Source organism: Anopheles funestus, chromosome X (genome assembly GCF_943734845.2).
Source record: "Anopheles funestus chromosome X, idAnoFuneDA-416_04, whole genome shotgun sequence".
Lineage (NCBI taxonomy): Eukaryota > Metazoa > Arthropoda > Insecta > Diptera > Culicidae > Anopheles > Anopheles funestus.
Window position 1 is genome coordinate 7,423,337 of NC_064597.1, and position 22,502 is coordinate 7,445,838.

At 41.4% G+C, this 22,502-nt stretch overlaps 1 protein-coding gene across 2 annotated transcripts in view; it reads right to left on the reverse strand.

Annotated features, from left to right (window-relative positions):
* LOC125761521 (G-protein coupled receptor moody) overlaps nucleotides 1–22,502 on the reverse strand; it is a 74,534-nt gene that overhangs the window by 27,606 nt on the left and 24,426 nt on the right. For both annotated transcript variants that reach the window (XM_049422738.1, XM_049422729.1), the window contains 2 exons: nucleotides 19,480–19,571; nucleotides 8,232–8,357 (listed from right to left, as the gene is read on the reverse strand). In XM_049422738.1, the coding sequence (XP_049278695.1) occupies nucleotides 8,232–8,357; nucleotides 19,480–19,571 (218 nt within the window). The remainder of the gene's footprint in view (nucleotides 1–8,231; nucleotides 8,358–19,479; nucleotides 19,572–22,502) is intronic.

Consider the following 22,502-nt stretch of genomic DNA (forward strand, 5'->3'; position numbering starts at 1 on the left):
ATATGTTGATAAGACATACTCAGAATAGCTATATGCTTTTCTACCATGAAAGAATTTCCCAACTTAAAGATATCTTTGTCCAAAGGACATCAAAACTCAAGATGAAGTGTCCGTGACCTTTTGCACGTTGTCAGATTTCAAAAGTATAGCACAGATGTATCCACGTTGATGATATTTGTGCTGGAGTGGAATATAGACGACAGATGTCCTTCAGAAATATAACCTTGATTGTAACAAGACTCTGTAGTTCAAGCGAAACAAGTTTGGAGTGTAGCAGACTACATCAATTTCATAAAAATACTAAAGTTTACACAATTTTGCTTCTATACAGCAAATGTGATTTATTTTGAATAACCATTTATTTTAATGTAATCAAATATTAATTCCAACTTTGTACCAGCAGCGTCTCACCAGCTGCATCGGGATTACTTCCTCAGTTTGCTAACACAGTTTGTGCGGTCAGGTTTTTGGAAACTTTTCTCTCGGTGTAGCTTACCCTAGCGCGCTAGGGGCGATAACTTTATGGTGGTGGATCATGATGGTCTGATTATTTATTTACAGTCCTGTACAGTCCCCCCCCCCCCCCCCCGGTCTGGAGTCTTGAGTATGTTACATGCGGATTATACCGCGAACGAACTCGCTCGTTATGAACGTATGATGATTTACTTTTATCCAATTTGGTACCATTTCACACGTTTGTTTTCGTACGTCCGTGGTAGTAGCGGGAAAAGTTAGATCCACAAGGTTAAGTTCCTGAGCTGCTTGGAGCAGGCTATCGAAATAGTGCTTATAAAGAAAGATGCAAGGGTGTGTTTACATGACGCGCTTTTGGGATGCGAACTGCTATTTTGACAGTTGCCTACGCACAGTGGGCGTAGATCGTTTGGTGATTGGTGAAAATTTAATTTTCTTTTTATATAGCATTTAATTACAATGTTACGCTATAAAAAAATATTTTTTGATCACAGTTAGTGTTGGGTCAAGAGCGAAAGAGGTACCTCATCTTATTGTGCGCGCTCCCGCACAGCTCACGGGAAAAAGAGGTAGCTCCGTACGGAGCGGTACACACAGGAGCGATTGTGCGATGCGCTTCCAGAAGCGAAGTTTCGCACCACAAGGAGCGCTACACACAGGAGCGATTGTGCGATGCGCTCCCATTTGAAAATTTCCTAAGAAAAAGCCTTATCTTTTTTGGGGAATTTTGCAAAATTTTAAAAATTGATTTTTTTTAATGGGAATTTGTTGCAATTAGTTTCTTTTCACTTAAATAGTGCTTTAAATTAAAAAAAGAATAAAAAATCTGAAAAAAAAATTCAACTCGAAAATTTCATAAGGCTTACCCCTTACGATTTTTTTGAGAAATTTTGCAAAAAAAATAAAATTGTTTTATTTTAATGCCAATGGGTTGCAATGAGTTTCTTTTCACTCTAATAATGCTTTAAAAAAAAAGAGAGAAAAATAATAAAAAAAATCAAAAAATGAAAAAAAAAATGAAAATTTTCCTCATTTTTGCATCAAGTTTGGCCTATAACTCGGTCGGTATCCAACGGATCGCTAAACTTTAACCTGTGGTTGATAGATGGCACCAACGGCTACATTTTCTTCTTGGACGGCCTTGCCCTCAGATTTCTGTGCCAGAAGTTATTCGAGGAACCAAGTTCCATACCCTGTTTGAGAAAATGTAAAATTTTCCTCATTTTTGCACCAAGTTTTGCCTATAACTCGGTCGGTATCCAACGGATCGCCAATTTTTAACCTGTGGTCGGTAGATGGCACCAATGGCTACATTTTCTTCTTGGACGGCCATGCCCTCAGATGTCTGTGCCAGAAGTTATTCGAGGAACCAAGTTCCATACCCTGTTTGAGAAAATGTAAAATTTTCTTCATTTTTGAGCAATGTAGCAAAAATTTTAAATGTGATATATTTTGATGGGAATTTGTTGCAATAAGTTTCTTTTCACTTAAATAATGCTTTAAATTAAAAAAAGTTAAAAAAATCAGAAAAAAATTTCAAAAAAATTTTACACTCGAAAATTTCATAAGGCTTACCCCTTACGATTTTTTTGGGAAATTTTGCAAAAAAAAATTAAATTGTTTTATTTTAATGCCAATTGGTTGAAATAAGTTTCTTTTCACTCTAATAATGCTTTAAATTAAAAAAAGAGTAAAAACAAAAACTAAATAAAAAAAATTCAAAAAATTTGAAAATTTTCTAAGCCTATAGTGGGTCAAGAGCGAAAGAGGTATTTCAATCGCTCCGGTCATCTTACTGTGCGCGCTCCCGCACAGCTCACCGCACACTTTAGAGAGCGAGTGCGGTGCGCTCCGCTCTTACAAATGAGCTACTTGACCCAACATTAATCACAGTGAATGTGTAATGTGCAAGTTTCATATGCTACAAGTTCCAGGAACTACACGTTATTATGACACCAATGTTACACGTTCCTACCAATTCTATGGTGGAATTTTTCACGCCTGTTTATAATGCGTAATATTCTCTCATTTCACTGCTTTCAGATGCAAACATCAGCATTTCAGGTTCAATTAATATGTATAATACGTATTTGCGATGCTTCCCATTAACGTACAGGGTGCTTCGGTGAAAACCCCACTATTAAATGACATCCACTGGTACCAGGAATCGCACATAAAATCGAGTAGCACCGTGAGGAAAAGCTATGAAATGAATCTGCTGCTGACAATTTTATCGTGACCTGTTGCATTCGATTCGAGCTTTATATTGCGCACCCACGGGGTTTGATGTTTCATATGCAATTAACCATGCTACGCCCGTTTACCAAACGCTTGCTATAGTAACTGCCAAGGTTCATATACTTTTCCCCTTCCCGCACTTGCTATTTCGTGCCACCAAACGTGGCTTTTAATCGTAACTTTAATTGTGGCAGAGAAAAAAAACGCGTGAAACTATTTTGCTGCTTGCTGGCCGTATAAAATGAGTGGCAGAAGCGGAAAGCGAATATATTCAAAGATGGCTTATCGATGGTTGGGTAAGCGGATGTGTAATTCCACACTGTCCATAAGTCCAACCGGATCCAACAGCGAAACGCCAGATGGCGCACTCAATTAAGATCGGCGATGGGCGCCCCCGATAGTGTGCGGAAAAGTTTGTGCGAGATTTTGTGCTCGTGATTTTACGACGATTCACACTCACTTAACGTCAGGGAAGCGGATTCAATAGTTCGGACTCTTCGATGAACACGAATCGAAGCAGTCTGGAAAAACTATATCATCTCCTCAAACTACTTGGGATGTTTTCAATCAACCTTTGGTAGCTATAGTACCGGCAAAAAAAAACCCCAAACCATTCCTCCAAACCAATGGAACTGTGGCGATTGCTATTAAACGATAATGTCAACCGTGGAAGCGGAATAATAAAAAGTGCACTTTTATTGAACGTTCGCATACTAACGGCAACGAAGCAAACAGAACCACTGCCACCAAGGTTTGGAGAGTGTGTTGATTGATGGTTAGGAAGAAAGACAAAGCAAGCGGTGGTATTAAATGTTCCAAACTCCCTAAACATTAACTCGCAGCCCTTTTTGGAAGTCGCCGCCTTGCCGAAAAGACACTATGTGCACAGATCGTGCTGATAGCTCTATAAATCCGTTGCCCTTACCAACAGCCGACCAGATGGTTTCGTCTTCAATCTCATTTTATCGGATCCGTACCGAGTGTTGGGCAACTTCGATAACTTCACTGTCATGGCATTTGACACACAACGCGCACCCGGTTGAGAAATCTTTTACCAAACACGCAATAATCGTTATTATGGACCGCTTTACAAGAGCAAAAGGTGAAATAATTTTTACAGGAAACACATCGTAATGCATAAGGTTCATACAGTGTTGGAATGCACCAAGTGCAATCCAGAACATTTTCAGAATTCCTTCTTTCTTGCTACCGATTGCTATCTGAGCGGACAGGATGTATACATATTTATTGCACTCCAACCAGTTCCCGTCGGGCAGGCAAGAGGATGCACAATTTCGTTCATTTCATTCACGACCAACTCCCCAAGGTACGGTTATAGTGGGTTTAACTTTGTTTTCTCTGTTTTTTTTTGCTGCTGCTCGTTCCCACCACAAACCACACCAAAACACATCAGATATTGTCTGCGAGAATTCGAGGTGTATCTACCCCAAAAAAAAAAACGTTCGGTCGCCGGATATTTTGGTAAGCAGCGCACAAAGCTGCTGGAGCGCATGTGGCACTCCCCCCACCCCGGGTCGTTATGGCTTCGTATTTTTACGGCGGGTATAGAAAACGGTCGGGTCGTTGTTTATCCGGCATCCGGTGCCAGAAGGTTGCTCAGCTGCAAGGACACAACCGTACCGTAGATACAGTAAGCAAATAGAAACACAATAAAGAGAACATATTCTTGTCGTATGTTTCTTTTTTTTTATTTTATTTTTTTTTTTGGGAGGTAGGGGAATAAGATAGCAGAGAAACCAGATGCATTGGTGTTCTCCTGTTTGCCCAACCGAGGTACAGAAATAATTACGCAACACAAAACTTTTAATAGCGCATCATTAACTTGGAAGCACACTGTCAGCAAATGGATGGAATAGTTCCGTTTTTGTCCACAAACGAGATGAAACGTTACAATATCGACCCCGAAAATGCTGGATGCTGGAAGTGCTGACGGCGAACGTACGGCGAAACTTCCAGAACATATGCAACGAACCGTTCCAGTAGCGGAACGTGTGTTAGTAATCTGGAAAGAGTTCTTCAAAGAAAAGAAAAAGCAGACACACTCTGCATTGTTGACAATTGGCGTGTCAAATTTTTATCAGCGTTGGGGAGTAATTTTGTTCAAATCTTCATTTGAGACAGTCGTCCGAGGATGTCATTTCACCAAGGTAGTAAATTTGAGAATTCTAGACATTCCTGAACCTTATATACGTAGACTCCAACCTGTCCCTTCTTTGTTTCCTTTGTTTCCTTTGTTGTTAGAACTCGAAGGAAAATCAAAGTTGCCATTCGTTGCCAGTTGGAACAAGTTTGGAGATGATTAATCTTTAAAGACCTAACCTTCCAAATTCCCCACAGTCGGTGTTAGATTCTCATCACCCGCCAGGCATTGCCAGGCTTAGCTCAGCTCATGATTATAGCTCCGTTAACTTCTAGCTCTCAACTCCCAAACACTTCAGGAGTATCTATGCACCAACTTGAAAGCATAATTTAGCTCCATTGTGTCCAGGACTCTCCAAAAACTACAACTTCCTCTTTAGACATGCATCTAAATGGTGCAGAACTTAGGGATATTGTCAACTTTAAGTACGCGAGGATGTACCAAAATTGTTCAAAGAATTTCTAAACCTTGTTCGCACAGGAATGTCCAGAGTTCGACACTTAAAATCCAAGATCCAGATTCAAAATTCTGTTTCCAAGGCTTTTTTGTTAAACATATTTTTGACAGTTTAGTAATAAGGTTTATACATTGAAGGTGATCTTTGTCAAGGTAATGAATTTTAATAGTCTACATAATAAAAATGTTCTTTTTGTTTTCCTTTTTGTCAATCTTTTGACACCAGCAGCAAAATGGTAAACAAATCCTGTGAAAAAAAAACTTCTTCAACACTATTTTAGTTTGCTTTAGTTTGCGGCAGCAAGCGATGGTGGGGATTGTAAAGTAATATCATGGCATAGCCATTCAACGATTATCCAGCGAGGAACGGTGGTCTAAGTAATCAAAAGTTTTCGGCAACCCGCACGCTGCTATGTAAACTAATAGCTCGAGCTCGATCTTTCATTTGCAAAATTTTCGCGCTCAGGGAGTAACCGGAGGGTGTCCTTAAAACTATAATTCCCCTAACGACCCTCTAATGGTCCCGGGTAAGCTTTTGGCAAACTATCGCTTACATCGGTCACTGTCTCGTTTTTTGGTTTCGTGATTTCGTAGCTTGTGTGTGCGAAGAAGTGTATGGAAATAAACCAAACTGTTGTAAAACGTTCGCCCGCGCTGTTGGGGAAGATGCTTCTTGGGGAAGAATTATTTTCTCCCAAAAAGTTTGACAGGTCTTTCTTTCCGCTTAATTCTGTTTATGTCACATACATGCATGCATGACAGTTACACGTTTCCTTTTCGTCTAAAGCTTCAAATTAGCCGTGCGGATGCTTGCCTACATTTTTCGCGCTGTTACCAAATTCCCAAGCAAACAAACCATTCCGTAACGCTCATTGCCCACAGTGAAGTAACGCTGCAGTAAAGTAACGCCCCCCCTTCCAACGAAAGTATTTGCTGTTTTCAAAGTAAAAAATAAAAACAATCAGCCGAGTTGCTTCACATTCGTATCTAATTTATCGTTATGTTACTCTTCTTGTTGTTGATTTTCGTACAACAAAGGAAGCATGTTGGAGCTAGAGTGTAAAAAAAATGTCAAACAAAAATATACTTAATGCACAAATACTAGATGCTAGATGTAACGCCAAGCGCGGAAAGAAAGGGCGATTCTCGCGCAACATTCCGATCCGATTCCGTATTCCGGGGGTTTTTGTCGTCCCGGTGCCCGGAACTGGGAATATGTTTTATTCGTCCAACCATACGCGCAACCATCAATTTCGTTCGGCTTTTGGACCGTTTTACCGTGGCCGTAGCTTGACGGGGTGTAATGTGATTGAAATATTTGTAGACACACATCGTTGGCGCTCGCGTTGGTGGCGACGTGGCGGTTAACTGGTGAGCGAATGATGAAAAAGGCATAAACGAGAGTGGAAGATAACTGTGATGGAAGTGAAAAGCCACGCTATGATCGCTCCAGATGGTATTCATTCATCGCATACGGACGATGCTCTTTTTTCCAGAAGGAGTTCTATCCGCGCTGTTGTGAGTGGTGTGAGGCGAAGTTTTGTCAGCTGGATCGATTTTTGGTACGCCCAGGGTAAAGGCCAATCTAATCGAAACCATAAAACCACTATCGGTAATGTATTTGGCACCGCTATTATCAAGTGCTAGCAGGAGTGGAGGAGGAGGGTGCAGAGAGGAATGGTGGAAGGCAGATATGAGATATGGAAAATTTCCAAACCGGCCAAATAGCAAACAGCAGATGGTACACCAAGCCGAACGTGAGCGATCAAATCGCGTGCAGCAAATGGTGGCACAAACTTGAAGCTTAGCTCTCAAGAAAAAAGAAAATAACGGTTAACGGATCCTTAAAGTAGTCGTTAACAGCGCATAAACGTAAACATTAAAATATGCAGCTGTCAAACTGACATTTCTTTAGGAAATGGCTGCACGCATTCGATTCATCCGTGTTTAGTATCCACCGCTAATAAAGATGCAAATTCTGATCCGCTTGCGTACAATTTTTTTTCATCAAGTGCGTTTATGGTCCGGTGTGGTTACTTGATATCAATCAGATCTCGGATCCTTCCAGTGGCCGTTAACAGGGCATAAACGTAAACATTAAAATATGCAGCTGTCAAACTGACATTTCTTTAGAAAATGGCTGCACGCATTAGAATCATCCGTGTTTAGTATCCACCGCTAATAAAGATGCAAATTCTGATCCGCTTTCGTACAATTATTTTTCATCAAGTGTGTTTATGGTCCGGTGCGGTTACTTGAGATCAATCAGATCTCGGATCCTTCCAGTGGCCGTTAACAGGACATACACGTAAACATTAAAATATGCAGCTGTCAAACTGACATTTCTTTAGGAAATGGCTGCACACATTCGATTCATCCGTGTTTAGTATCCACCGCTAATAAAGATGCAAATTCTGATCCGCTTTCGTACAATTATTTTTCATCAAGTGCGTTTATGGTCCGGTGCGGTTACTTGATATCAATCAGATTAAGTTACGACCAATCGGGGATTGATTATTCGTGAGAATGTTTTCGTTATACCAGTTTGTTGCATGCAATCCACCTCAAGATACTGGACCGTTTCGCAACAAAGGCATCTCATTAGCAAAACCCGAACGATAGAAAGAACGACGGGAGAAGCAGAAGAGCTTACTGTTCGGTGAGCAGATGGTGAGTGACGACGGTGGTCGTCAGTAATCGATAAATTATTGCACGCACACACACACACACACACCGGATACGGAAGTCCAACCGTGGACGTCAAACGGGTTAATGTTGGCAGAACCCCGAGCAAACGTTGGGGGCACCCACGAACACCGATTAAACCATTACCGAGAAAATGGTAATGATGAAGGAAGAGGATTCCCAGTAGGGGAAGAGGTATGTGTGGTACAGTACTTACATCTGACGGCTTCGTGCTTCGGCCCGTGCCTCGAACATCATTATCGAGAGTGGCCCGTCCGGGGGACGAAGTTCACGGGACGTGCGGATGTAGAGATAGCCCAGCAGAGTCATCGGTGCGCAGTACCTGTAGGAAATCACGGACCGAGCCGCGTTCAAAAAGAATGAGAGAATATTATAAGTTAGTTGGATAACATATGGTTAGGTACAATTATTAGAACATCTCTATTAAGAAGAATGGAGGAGTCGCCACTATCTCTGGAGCCTTTATAGAGCGCTTAGTTCTTGAGTTTTAGTTTTTTTTGGAACTAATTCTAGACATTCTCGTCAATTTATCATTTCCCAATTGAATACCCAATTGCCCCAATTGAATATCCCAAGTCTCGCTTGTAAAGTCTCTCAAGGAAATTCAAGAAAACAAATTGTAGCTAACGACTCCACTAAAAGTTCAACTTCGAATTGATCTCAGTAACACTTTTTGCCAATTTCTTGTATGTATCTATGGGAGATCTTAAGAAAAAAACAAAATCATCCACAACTACGGTTGCATTCTTTACCAGTTTTATTGGAACGGCATCCGAATGCTGTCTGTCTCGCATCTACCGCAAGATACAAGTGTACCTTGTCAACATTTAAAGAGAACGCGTAACGATAAAATGTAATATAATTGATGCTGACTGAAGCTGCTGGTTTGCTTCGGTGTGAAGATGTGCTTCGTTTACTCGCCACCATAGCAACCGGGCAAAACCGGGGGCAAAGAAAAAGATTACCCAGCTACAACCATTTACCGCACCCGTCGAGTAAATGGCCAACCCCGATCCCCGTGTTCCGAGGGGTACGATGGTGATGTCTCCACAGTTGCTAATTAAATCTGGTTCCTCCACCAGCAGAACTCAATGCCTGTACTTCAGTCACGGTGCAATACACCGATCCGGAGCCTTGCAACGTGACTTCGGTGCTTTTGGTGATTCTTTGATGCAGGGAGCCCGAGGTGCAGGTATTGCCCATCTCCCGCCCGACGCCTTCTCTTCCCCTTTCACAGGCGAGCTTTTCTTGAGGAAAGTATCCTTCTCCCCAAGTACTCCGTTATCCACAGCACTGTCGCTCGCTTTTACTCGCTGGGCAAACAATTAGCAACGGGCAACATTTCAATTAGTGTGAACCACTCGCTAACATGCGCTAGGTCCGTTGGTAAGATTTCCTTTCGCTTTCAATTATTTTTTTTTTTATTCATTTCTCCACAACGCCACCATCAGACTACCCCCCGGATGGAGTGGGTCACCATCGTTGTGCGGGAACACACGATGCACAAACAAACCCCCAACGGGGGGGGGGGGGGGGTGGCAGAATATATACAGATGTATGGAGATCTTTTGCAAGCGATCTGGTTGCACGAGAGTTTGTGGCCTTCAGCTTAGAACTATAGCTCCACAGCGAGGACGCGAGGACGCGTGCAGCTAACGAGGTGGATGCACGTGGGTTTATCATGAAAACCCACATTGCGATACCGAGTAGAGAGGAAATCCAAAGCAACCAAAGGCAGCACGGGAACCACACAATAAACAGCAAAAATCAACACCCGCTCAGTGACGGATCAAACAACGCCATCCAGTAAAATAGGGACAGCGGTACTTCAGCGGTTCCAAGATCCCCGGGAACATATTGCATCCGAAACTGCTAGACACCCGTGACACGGCAGACAAGCGGTTGTGGTGACATTTTATTGAGGTGAAGGATACGAAAAAAAAAATGAAGGAAATGCCAAGAGCCTGCACTCGCCCGGTGACTCGCCGGATGAAGCGTCAGTTTTGGAGGAGAGGTGGAAGTACTTATTCGCAAGTGTTTGTCTTCATCTGCGAATGCCTTGAAAGGTCGTGTACGTCTTTTACGTCTGCATGTACACCTTAAATTGGGTTTGATTTTGTTTACATCTTCATATAGCAGGCTGAAACTTTGTAGACGATTCCACGAACAGATCTGAGGTCTGGTATAGCGTTGTTAGTTCAAGAATTCCGGAATACACTACCGTTGGTCGTTTGAATTTACGAGCACTTGACACAAACGCCAGGCCCCCTCTGCTCTGGACGTACAATTCTGGCCAGGCAAAAGGAAATACTTCAAATTATCTACCGGGCGTGTCGACCAAGAATTAAAGCAAGTCTTCCTGGAGCGCGTAACTCAACTGCACCGTGGTGAACATACCGACGATAGTAGCAGGTTCTGGAATTGTGCCTTTTGCGGTTACTTGGGCAATTCAATGAGGACCAAATTATCCAGCAAACTGCAGCGCTTCTGCAGTGCTGGAGAACACCCTCCGGTTAGTGGGTGGAACTCATAAATCTTGGAATCCCGAATGGTAAGGGATGGGAGTTTTTTTTTTGCTTTTGTGCCTCCAACGGAGCTACGATGCTGGAAAAGGACAACGTTTCAGCAATGTAATCCTGATATTGGTACCTGATTTTGGTTAGTATTGGAGACCCGTCGCTTCATGAACTTGACTAACTGACCGCCATAAAACTTCCACCCGGTGACGGCGTACGACAAGTGTCTGGCGTGTTTGGCAGGAATGTTCAAGACCGACCTCCTGTATCCCGTGGATTGAAAAGCTGTGCCTGGGATTGCAAACAATTTATCGTCCTTTTTTTTGCCTCCTCCTCCTTCAGGTTTTCATCCCCATTTGCTGGAAACGGTCGATTGTGGTTCCAACAGCGCACAATGTCAATGCTTGATGACAGCTGCCCTGTTTCGGGGCAGCACTCCCCCCACGCTTTGTCCCAATCGGAATGGGACACGCTAGGATCGATTGTGTACCCCGGGAGCCTAAAACCCGACGGAGTGAAGGCGATAAATAAATCATACAAATTGCCTGCTCCAGTTGCCATACTTCATCGTGCGGTTGGACTTTTACTATCCCCCGGTAATGGTGGGCTGAGATCTTGCTGTGGTTGGTATTGCCGGTATGAACTTTGCCGGGAACCGATTTTCGGTGTACTAGAACCCTGCGGTAGTATGATCTCGTAAAATAATCTACAACACTCGTACCGGTACATATTGAACTACTGGCATCAAGAGTAGTGTGGTAATGCATTAGTGTACTTAGGAGACGTCCGACGCTCAGCAAGAATTTTATTGGTAGGAAATAATCGTTTGGAATTTGCAGATATTTATTAACAACAAAACGAACTTTTTTTCTCCAATGTTTTTAGACGTGTATTTAAAAATGTATTGGTAGAAGTAAACGAGAAAAACCATAGATATATCCTCTAGAGCGCAATGCCAGAATGTATATTTTCCAAATCGCCGACTAACGACTAGAGTCTCCCGAAGTACTAGGATATCCCAACAACTGCATGAACAGTTAAGGAAAAAAAGTTTTGGTTCCAGCTATGCTCCTACAGTCCGTAACAATTTTTTTTTATTTTTTATTTAATAAAACATAATGTTATAGAATAGAAGAAGCAGTTAAGTGTATTATTTTCAAGTAGTGAACAAGTTCTTCAATATTTTTTTTACTATTTTCTGTTAGTGATCGTACATTTGTGTCATGTACTGTATAACCCTCACAATGCAATCAAGATGAGACGAGTTTCCAATATGTCAAAAAAATGCTAGAGAGAACAGTCGTAATGTACATTTTTGCAGCGGATATTTCAACCCTGCGGCCACTCGGTTCAGATCATCAAAGTTCATCATCATGAAAGACAGGGAAAAGGTTCCGTGAAGGTCACTTTTAATGTTGCCAACCAGTTTAGAACATGCTTGTTCGATGCTCGAAAACGTTGGAGAGAGGTTTTTTTCTCTCTTCTGGCGTATCAAGGTCTGGCTAGCGCATGAAAGACTGTTCCCATTGGGCCATGATCCCCTTTCAATCCGGTTCGACAGCCCAGAGAGCAAATGCATCACACACACACCGTCGGTTTGGAAGAAAATCGCTACCTTTATCATCCCAACCCATACCATCGTCCACATCCCCGATGGCAATGGTTCCCACGGGACCGATTCCTTAGCCACCGATTCCATGCTTGCGGTCGGTACGGAAATTTGTCCGGTCAATGGCATCGAACGCTGGTGGAAAGTCGGTGAGGGAAAGTTCGATTTTATCGATTGAACACCGCATGGGTAACATGGGTCCGGGTGATACCCGGGTGGATGGTTATAGATTAACGAATTACTCGCACACACCGTACTAGCACGGCAAACCGGCAAACACTACGCAACACGTACACACGGGGAACAGGGTTTGAAAGAAACAACAGCAAAAATCAACGAAAAAAAAACGTTACCCAGCCCGAACGAGGTTTGCAGTGATGAATAATTTATCATCGTAAACCCTTAAGATGGTAAGCGGATTAAGTTTAACTGTCCATTTTACGAACCATTGTGCGGTTGGCGATCGCAACGCGGTACAACAAATTGACACTTAGTGTTTAAACCGTAACGGATACGGATAAGTACATTCGATGATGGATTCGACTTAGTTTGCCATAATGGACGACCATATCAGCTACAAAGTAAAACACACAACAACAAAATCAATTTCACAGTCGTGGGAAAATTTTGGGATGAGAATTTTCAGTTGGTTTTTTGCTTTGCTAGAAAAAATTATAGCAAAATATCGGTTTTTATAGCACGTTAAACTTCGACTGAGTTTGCCATAATGGACGACCATATCGGCTACAAAGTAAAACACACAAAAACAAAATCAATTTCACAATCGTGGGAAAATTTTGGGATGAGAATTTTCAGTTTGTTTTTTGCTTTGCTCCAACAAATTATAGCACAATAATTTCGTTTTTATAGCACGTTAAAGTAACCATAATCAACGAAATAGGGTGTCGTTTAGTTTTAACGTAATGTTCTCGTATCAGGCTCTATGCGTAGCTATCATTAGCTGACCATGCCTCGTTTTTATTTTCTCTTTCTCCCTCTCTGCCAATACTCTGCTCTAGCTTACGTGCTCCATGCCTAATGAGGTCGATTGTAATAAATGGCAATTTATCTATATTTTATCAATTACCCTACGTGGACGGCACACTACTCCAACAGTGTGGACTGGAGGCGGTGGTCATTGATTTTTCATGCACACTGTGTATGTCTGTGTGTCTTGTTCGGGATAGCAACGCAAAATGTCCTCTTTCACCCTCTTGTGGTATGGGTTTCGGCACACTTAGCGGTAATGCCCACGCTTTGGCATGGTCGGTAACAGACACGATGCACATCGACACCCGTTCAAGATGGGACATCAGTGATCGGTGCTGGTGTAAACTGCCCGTAGTCACGTCAAACGAGCCGCCGTACCGGTGTGGCCGGTAGCATATTGGATCTGGTCGATTATATTGTTCCTTTGTTCGTTTCGAGCTGCTGGCGGCTGACGAGCAGCGGTAGACAATGAGCAAACATGTCGTTAGTGTCTTGGGCAGGGAGGAAGCTGGAGATGGGTGGGCAGGACACTGGTGGGCAGCAAAACGAACAACCGAAAGTGAGACCGACCCGTTCGGGTAATGGTTGTCGATGATATTTTCCACATTTATCCATGCTCCGGCTCGTACCAACTTCTCCCCGCAGTTTGGTTTCACAATTTTTGGGTCTTCTCCTTCTAGTGTTTTGTTTCTGTTGCCTTTTGCTTGCTTGTTCACTGATGATTCAGATCTATTTCTTGCACACCGCAGCAACAATTGTGCTCTATTATATTCCCCCAAAAAACACCGAGACTTCGTGGTGAATGAACAATCGTCTTTTGATCCGGGGTTCCACTGTTGGAAGTCAGGTGATCAATGGTTCACGGGTAGCTTCGACAGCTAATTCATCAGGGCAGCAAACAGTACCATCGGTGTGGTATATATCTTCCCAAAAACCATTTAGGGTATCTCATCACTCATCGAGTTTCGGGGGTCTCTACTCTAAAACGTTCCCAGATCCAGGGAGTTGTACTAGCTAGCAGATAAGCGGTACTCGTCGCCGGGCGAAAAAAAAGGGGACACAAAACATTGCGTACTCGTATACCGTCCGAAAAGGATATTCAAACCGCACAAAACCGCACCGGATGGTAACCATGTCCTGAAGGCATCCGTCCATGGCATGAATAAACAATCAATTTTGTGAAACAATCCCACCCGATAAAAGGGGGGGATGTTACGTGTGGGCAACGTGAGAGTGTTTTGTGGGTGATTGTTTTTCAATTTTCCTTTAAAACAAAAATAAATAGGAAAGGATAATACACGGGAAGAATTTGAGCAATTCATAGCTCACCTGGAACGATTTGACGACACACATGGCAAATGTGGAAGGATAAGGAAATCGCCCAACAAAAACACCCAACGACGATGTTTCATCATTTCTGCGTTCGGTAAAAGTGAGGTTTACATCTGCCTTTTTTTTTTGGTTTGCTGTAAGGGCTATAAACGCTTATCGCAGGCGTTGCCACGCCACAGAACGGAAAGCGACCTTTGCCTTCTTTGATCCGCTATACACCTAGTGTGGGGCTTATGCGTAACAGAATTCTTATCGTTCCAGTCGTATGTTGCTTCTTTCGGTTCGGGGTTTTCCGTACCGTTTCCCATTTTTTCTCCCCCCTAACCCTACTTTTTCTTCCAAACAACACACACATTATGGGACACACTATGGGACACATTATGGGACACACTATGGGACACAATTATCAAAACAATATTATCGTGTACTTCGTCGTAAAATGTTACATATACACCTTTTAATAGGATTCTAAGATTGACAGTTAAATTACCATAAAATGTGGATGAGTTTCTAAATATGAATACAGTAGCGTATTGAATCAGAACCGTTCGATTCGTTCCAATCTTTGGACTGAGTGAACGAGATCCGCACAAGAGAATTATGAATGACGATTCTTCCGCACTCCAACCGTACGGCGACATTTCAATGTGAGGATGACTCAGTTTGCCGACTACACATACGAATGCTCTTTACTCGTACTGAAACTCCAAGTAATACACGTACCAACACATTAACATGTTAGTGATGGGAACTCCGGAGTGGATTCTTGAAGTCACTCCGACTTCGACGTATAAAAACCAGAGTATACTCCGAAGTAATTACTCTGGATTTATCCGGATTTAACTATGGAACTCCGGATTAATCCGGATTTAACTCCGTAGTAACTCCGGAGTAACTCGGAAGTAATTATTCTGGATTACTCTGGAGTAACTCCGAAATTTACTCCGGAATTACTCCGAAAATGTCTCGGAGTCGGATTGCTCAGGACTCCGGGAAAATTGAAGATTTACCCATTACTACTTCACATGTGTAGCCAAAAACCTGAATGATCAACACCGCCTCACTAACGACGTGCGGAAGAACTGTTCAGTTCACAACACGCGTTCAGTGCACAACACTGATCGAACTGGACCGCATTCAATTCTTCAAAAGAATCGTTTGTCCCATGTCTAGAATACAGTAGAAAACAGCAGATGTCAGGTTATTTAAAATGATTTAAATCGTCACCAAATGATATACAGTGGAGCGCCGATTATCCGGGCATGTTGGGACTCAATGGTGGCCGGATAATCGAACAACACGGATAAAAGGTTCACAAGGTATTTGGTTGACAGGTATGCGTTTATATAATACAGTTTAATATTTTCTTTTATTTTTCCTACATTTAAGTAGCTGTCCTTGCTGTTCATGAATTCGAACAACTCATCAGCATACGCTTTGGCAGAGTTTGAAATTTATAGGGATTTTCAGTCACTCATCTTCTGATTCTGAATTAGATTCACGTCCGTATTGCATCTTTTTTCTATAATAATATCTGTGTCGCTTTTGAATTCGTATCCAGAATAATTTGAATCTATTAGTATCCACTTCTCTGCGCTTTCCTCGCCCACATGTTCCAAACATGGTAGTTTTTGAAGATCCTTCCGATCCTTAGTTTATACAATCCTTCAATTTCCGGAGTTTCAAGACCGAAGTAGAGTTACATCCTGAACCTTCTCCCAAGTCAGAGCCAATGAAACAATGGTATCAAGAATAATCATTTTTTCCAGAAATCTATTACTCTTATACACAGTATACACCTGTGAGTACGTCCTGTTCCTTGGAAAGTACAAACGAGTATAAACGCACCTCATATCTCATGCATTAAAAAAAACATGGCTGAATTAGATATGAAACTGTCATTTCAGAACCTGCACGGATAATGAGACAGCCGGATAAAAGGTACCCGGATAATCGGCGCTCCGCTGTATTTAAAATAATTTTATTTTACATTCTAAATTTTTTGATAATTTGATAATAATTTGCTTGATCCAGAAGCATTTTTAGCATTAAATGGATTATAGACACTATATACGCTTTATCTAGATATTTAAATCACCTTGATATTTAAGGTACTATTATCCGTCGATAATCGATTAACCGGCGTCAGTCCGGTCCCGAGTAGCCCGGATAATCGACGTTCTACTGTACTTCAGTGATTGAACTCGACTACTCTATAAGTAGACGAATAAAAAAATAATTCACCTAAGAAACACTGACTTTCCAATGATATCGATATGATATCTTACTATTATATTTAAAAAAACACCGTGTATGGAATTTTTTAAAAAGAATATTTGTAAAATTACTTCAATGAATACAAAATATTTTTCAAAAAATAAAAACAAAAAGAAAGGGAACTTGCTTCACGCAACCGATACATTCCGTACTACGTATATGGTATGAATTTTTTTTCTCATACCAACGGGAGCTATTTTCACATGATTGATATGTGTGTACGTGATCCTCCCACTGCGCATCATCATCATCATCATCAGCGTAATCATGTTTCCTATCAACTTTCCCGACCTACTTCACACACACAAAAAAAAACACACACACGCGATAACTATTCTCGGAAGGGTTTTCCGTACAGGTAAAGAGGGAAGCAACACAATAACGGAGCTCGAACGTTTGCTGTTTGCATTCTGTTTGCCATTTTATCGGCCCTCCTTGAGTAGATTTTAGCTCATTTCATCAGGGACAGGGACAGTGTACATCTAGGGAATTCGTGGAAAGAGAAGGTGTACGAAATGGAGTTAAAGCTGTAGGTGTAGGAGAGAAAGAGAGAGAGAACGGTGCACACCATTCGTAGTCAGGTGGACCGTTTTGGTATGGAACATAGCATAACAACCTCGGTATCGCACCTTAACCGTCAGGACAAACCGGACGTTTAGTGAATGGATCCTTCAGTATGACAGTGTGGAAAATGGAAGAGGATGCAAAAGGATGGAACCTGATTGTAACGTTTCACTAACCCCTTTATTCCTTACTTTTTCCTTTACTCACCGCTTACTCTCCTTCTCTCTCTCTCTCTCTTTCGCTCTTTCGCTATCTGGTCCCTATTTTCCTCTTCAATCTACTTCCAACTTTTCCCTTTATATAAATATACTGTTTACTTTATATATGATAATACCCTTTATTTATTTTCCACACACATTAAAAAAAAGTAAATAAATTACATCCCTTGTGCAAGGACATCTTTTTTTTTTGTTGCCTTCTATCTATGGTCTGTAAGCAGGGCTTGGGCATGAAGAGGTAGGCAAAGAATCACTTCATCGATGGTGTAGCGATGACTAAAGCGTACAAGGGATCAAACAGTGGAAAGCAGCAAAAGGATTTATTTTCTCATCGACTATTTTTGTTCATATTTTCATCAATCAATTCAATTAGAAATCCATCAATCTAATCGAGTTGTGCCCCACGATAACAGCGAGACAACGTGCGGCAAAATACAAGGGCGAGTGGCAGGAAAAATAATACCCTCGCTCGTAAATAAACTCGTACTGGAGCAACATAAAAAAAAAGAAAAATCCATTTTTTCATACTAGCATGATTGTACGTATTAGCGAAACCCGGGGGAAGAAAAAAACAAAAGAAAAATAAATGCCATAGAAAAGGTAAATGAGCGGACACCGGATGATGTAGGACCGTAATCTAATAATTTGTCAAATGTTGAACCAGATTGTTGGTAAGGGAATTTAATTTTTCATGCTAATTGATCACTAATGGATTGTGTAATAATGTAACAGCAGCATGAGGGGTTGGATGCATTTAAAAACAGTGTGGACAAGGAGAAAAAATCATAATCACGCTATAATTGTAAAGGCTTGCTTTAAGCCTAAGCTTTGCTTATAATTACAGTGGAACGCGGATTATCCGTGGTCATCGGGAATTAGCACTTTGCCGGATAAGCGAATAGGCACGGATAATACGCACAAGTCATTTTATTGATAAATATTAGTGTTTAGGACTCTTTTTGTCTCTAAAGCAAGATATTTATATTTTTAGTTGCACATTCCAAAATACAGTACTACGTCGATTATCCGGGGGCGGATTAACCGTGCGCCGAAAATTGACAGCTGTTCAACCGTCGTGAACATTTGTGCTACAGCTGTCATTGGTTGGTTAAAATTATTAAAATCGTCACCAAACGATGTATTTGAAATGATTTTATTTTACTTTCAAAATTTTAATTGTTATATGATAATAATTTGCTTGCTCCAGAAGATCCAGAATCATTTTTAGCATCAAAAGGACTAACATAGTATGGTATATAAACACTATATACGCTCTATCTAGATATATAAATGTCTTTGATATTTAAGGCACTAATATAGATCAGGCCGTTCTTTATGAATAAAAAAAAGGACTAATATCCGTGAAAATCGATTAACCGGTATCATTCCGTTCCCCGGGCACCCCGGATAATCGACTTTCTACTATATATATTATCTATTTGGTCGAACTAGAGCACATTGCGTCATTCCCTATTGAGGCCTTTATTTGTTGTCATTATCGGTTTTGACATTGCATATGTCAATTTGCCTTTGGAACTGTCATTTCCGAGCCGCACTGTCAATTAGACAGCCGAATAAAAGGTACCCGGATAATCGGAGCTCCACTGTATTTGCTTACTTAAGCCAGTAAGTCAGAAATATTCCCCAAACGATCGAAACTGGCTGTCAGAGTTCATTTTGTGTTTAAAAAAAGCTAAATTCATTAGAAAATTGCTCATAAAATGAATATCGATGAATAGGTATTGAGTGAAAGTGATGAAAATGAAGATAAAATTATGGCAACTTTTTTTCAAAATGGTGGATAAGGATATTAAATATTAGGTTTTGTGGGTATAACTTTAGAATTTTTAAATTAGAAGTTTAACCTTCCCCTCCACTCCTTCCCTTCCCCCTAACCGAAAAGTTTACTACCGACAGGAAGCTTTATTGCATACTTACATGATCACGAACAGACCGCGCATATACTCTTGCATGTCATCTACCAGGTTGACCGCACAAATTCCAACCCCAGCAAAACCTGGCAGATATATCTAGGAGTTTAGAGGAAGCAGAAGAAAGAGAAAGAAAAAAAAATGAAAACGGAAATGGAAACGTTATTAATAGAGAGATTTGGAACTATATTTTTTTTTCTTTCTTATAACTACACGTGCAAAATATACAAAAAAAAATATATCATCTGACAGGATTTCCGGCCGCCAATCTCTGCCGGTATCACTTTTTCTCCCTTAACGAGTCTAGCATCAAGAAAAAGTAGCAACAAAAAAATGCTCCCAACCTCCACATCGTTTAACACTAGCGGGGGCGAGGGAAAAAAATTTTCGCACAAGACACGTCCATCGACCGCGTCCCTTTAGTGAGGCGGCGAATCCCAGCAACGAGCGCCGTAAAATTAAACATGCCCCATAAATTCCGACGGGGTAAAGCAGCGCCGAGACAATCATCGGTGCGTCCGTCCGACAGAGCGGGAGGTTTTTTTTACTACTACCCCTAAAAAGGATTCAATTCATCCAGAGCCTCGGTGCCTGGTACACACACACGCACACACACACATTCCAGGTGAGTTGCGGTAGCTCGTAAATTTCATCATTTTGTTCAGCGGCCATTGTTCCGTATGCGATAAGAAGTGGAAAGAGAGAGACAAAGAAAAAAACGATCCCACCACTAGTGAAATAGCTTAACCACTGCTGTCCACACAAAAAAATCCCACAACTAAAGATGGGGACTGAATGTCGCAAAAAAAAAATCTCAACCCCAAAAACGACCGCCACTCTACGAGCGCGAAGGCTAATACTCTTGAGCCGATCGTACCGAACGAACCCCGGGTCGGCTCACCTGAAGTGGGCTGGTGGTTCAATCACTGTGGAGTCGGTTAAAAGGGGGAAAGAGAGGGAGGGAGAGAGAGAGAGAGACGGGTCAAAGAATGCCCAGCACCGGTCGGAGAGGTCAACATGTAGCGCGAAGTGAGGTTAAGATCATAATCTCTTGAATAAAACACAACATAAGAATTGGTTGCCTACTGTGACCCTATGCCCCCCCCCCCCCCCCCCACAAAAAAAAACCCAAACCCCGGACCCCTTCTTCTATACACCTCGGGTTCGACTCCATCATGTAGATTAATTTTGTTAGCATTCTCTACCGAAACGGTGACTTCCTCGAACTGAGATTCATTTTCTTGGTCATATTTCAAACGCCCGGTGCCCTCACATTTCATTTTCCGAGCATTTTCCAGTGTCGAGGACACACGCGTAGGATGGCCACCTTTAATTTCCCAGAACGTCCCCATTGTGGAGCCTCCTCCTGTGGGTATTGTATTGAAATTGGATTCTGGTTAAAACGGAAGAAAAGGAAAACTTTAAACATGCCCTTGGGCACCGCTTTAAACTGTACATGAGCTAGAGCATAAGGACAATCAAGCAGTACAGTTAATCATGATTTAAAAGTAAAATTTTAATAATAATAAGTCTCTAGTCAAATTGAGACAAATTAGCGAGTAATTTTATTTTTTTGATATTTTTTAAAGTATTCAAAGTTAAGCATATTAAAGCTACAACAAAGCGATCGTGTTAAAGATTAACCACCGGTAACGCATTAAAATGCAATAATTGTTTACCGAGCAGCATCTTTCATTCTTTAAAAGGTCACCAATATGTTTAGCGACTTTGTTATGCCTTTACCTTTCGCCCACGCTCTTCTGTGTTTTGTTTACCATTGGTGGGTTTGCGTTTTTCGACATTTTTCCCACACACAAACACATATACATATATTAAGTTCACGCAAAAGGGCAACGGTATATGTCCGCTAGCCTTAAACCCCCGGGAGCGTATTCGCAACGTACGAAGAAACAATACCGAATCTTAGAATGTCGAAGAAAGCGAGCGAAAAAAAAGGTTTCAAAAATTGCTTTGCCGGAAAATCGCTTCCAGAAACCAATCGGTTTGATGATGCAGCAGCAGCAGCAGCCACAAGACACATTCACGAGCACAAGCTTTTTTGTTTTTGATTTTGTACGCTGAATCCTGATTTTCCAATGTGAAACAATGTGCCCCCCCCCCCACCATGTCCCGTAATGGAGTTGAGTGATGTGTGTGTCTTGGTACGTTTTAGAGTGTATCGACAGAAGAAGAAACAACTTAAAAACAAAACAAAACACATCCCATGCCCGCGAGTCACAAAAAGGCGAATGATGGAAAAGCACGAACGAAAACCGTATCAACAAACAACGCAGGGGTTCAAGATTTTTGCTGCGCACGAACGAAAACAAAAGCAACACAAAAGGGAAAAAAACTGCAAAAGACGGGTCACACCAAAAACCAAAACAGAAACGAGCAAAACGCCGTATGGTGCTTTCGGCCGGCCAAAACGGAGGTTATAAATTTTCATTTTATTTGTCCAAAAACCCATCTTTTACCTCCCGCAGCGTATGTGTGTGTGTGTGTGCACATCTGGACGCGATGTGTGTCTTGGGATGGATGTTTTCTCATTGATTTTCAAATTCAAATCGTCTTCGACGAAGAGAACAGCAAACAGGTTTTACTAGCAAGTTCCTGGAATGTTTCCCGTACCCCATCATCGATACAACAACTGTTGCATGTACGTATTATGGAGGTATTTGGACAAACATTGGAACTAGATGAAACAGTGAACTTGTCGTTTTTTTTTCACTTTCATGCCTGAAGGAGATACGTGATATTCCTCAAAAAATGTCTCTGAATGATGTCCCTCAAAATGTCCTTGAAACACTTTAAAGATATGAACTATTTGTCAAATTATTCTTCCTTGTGTCAAAGCGGTATATCGAAATAAAGGGAAAAAAGTATCCTTGATACCTATATAAGGACATACGATATAAGCACAAAATGAATCAAATTAACAAGTATAATAATCAAAAAATTGTTACTGTATTTGTTATCGATTAATTTAATAAAACAATAAAATATTTTTAAAAATAGTTCATAAATGGA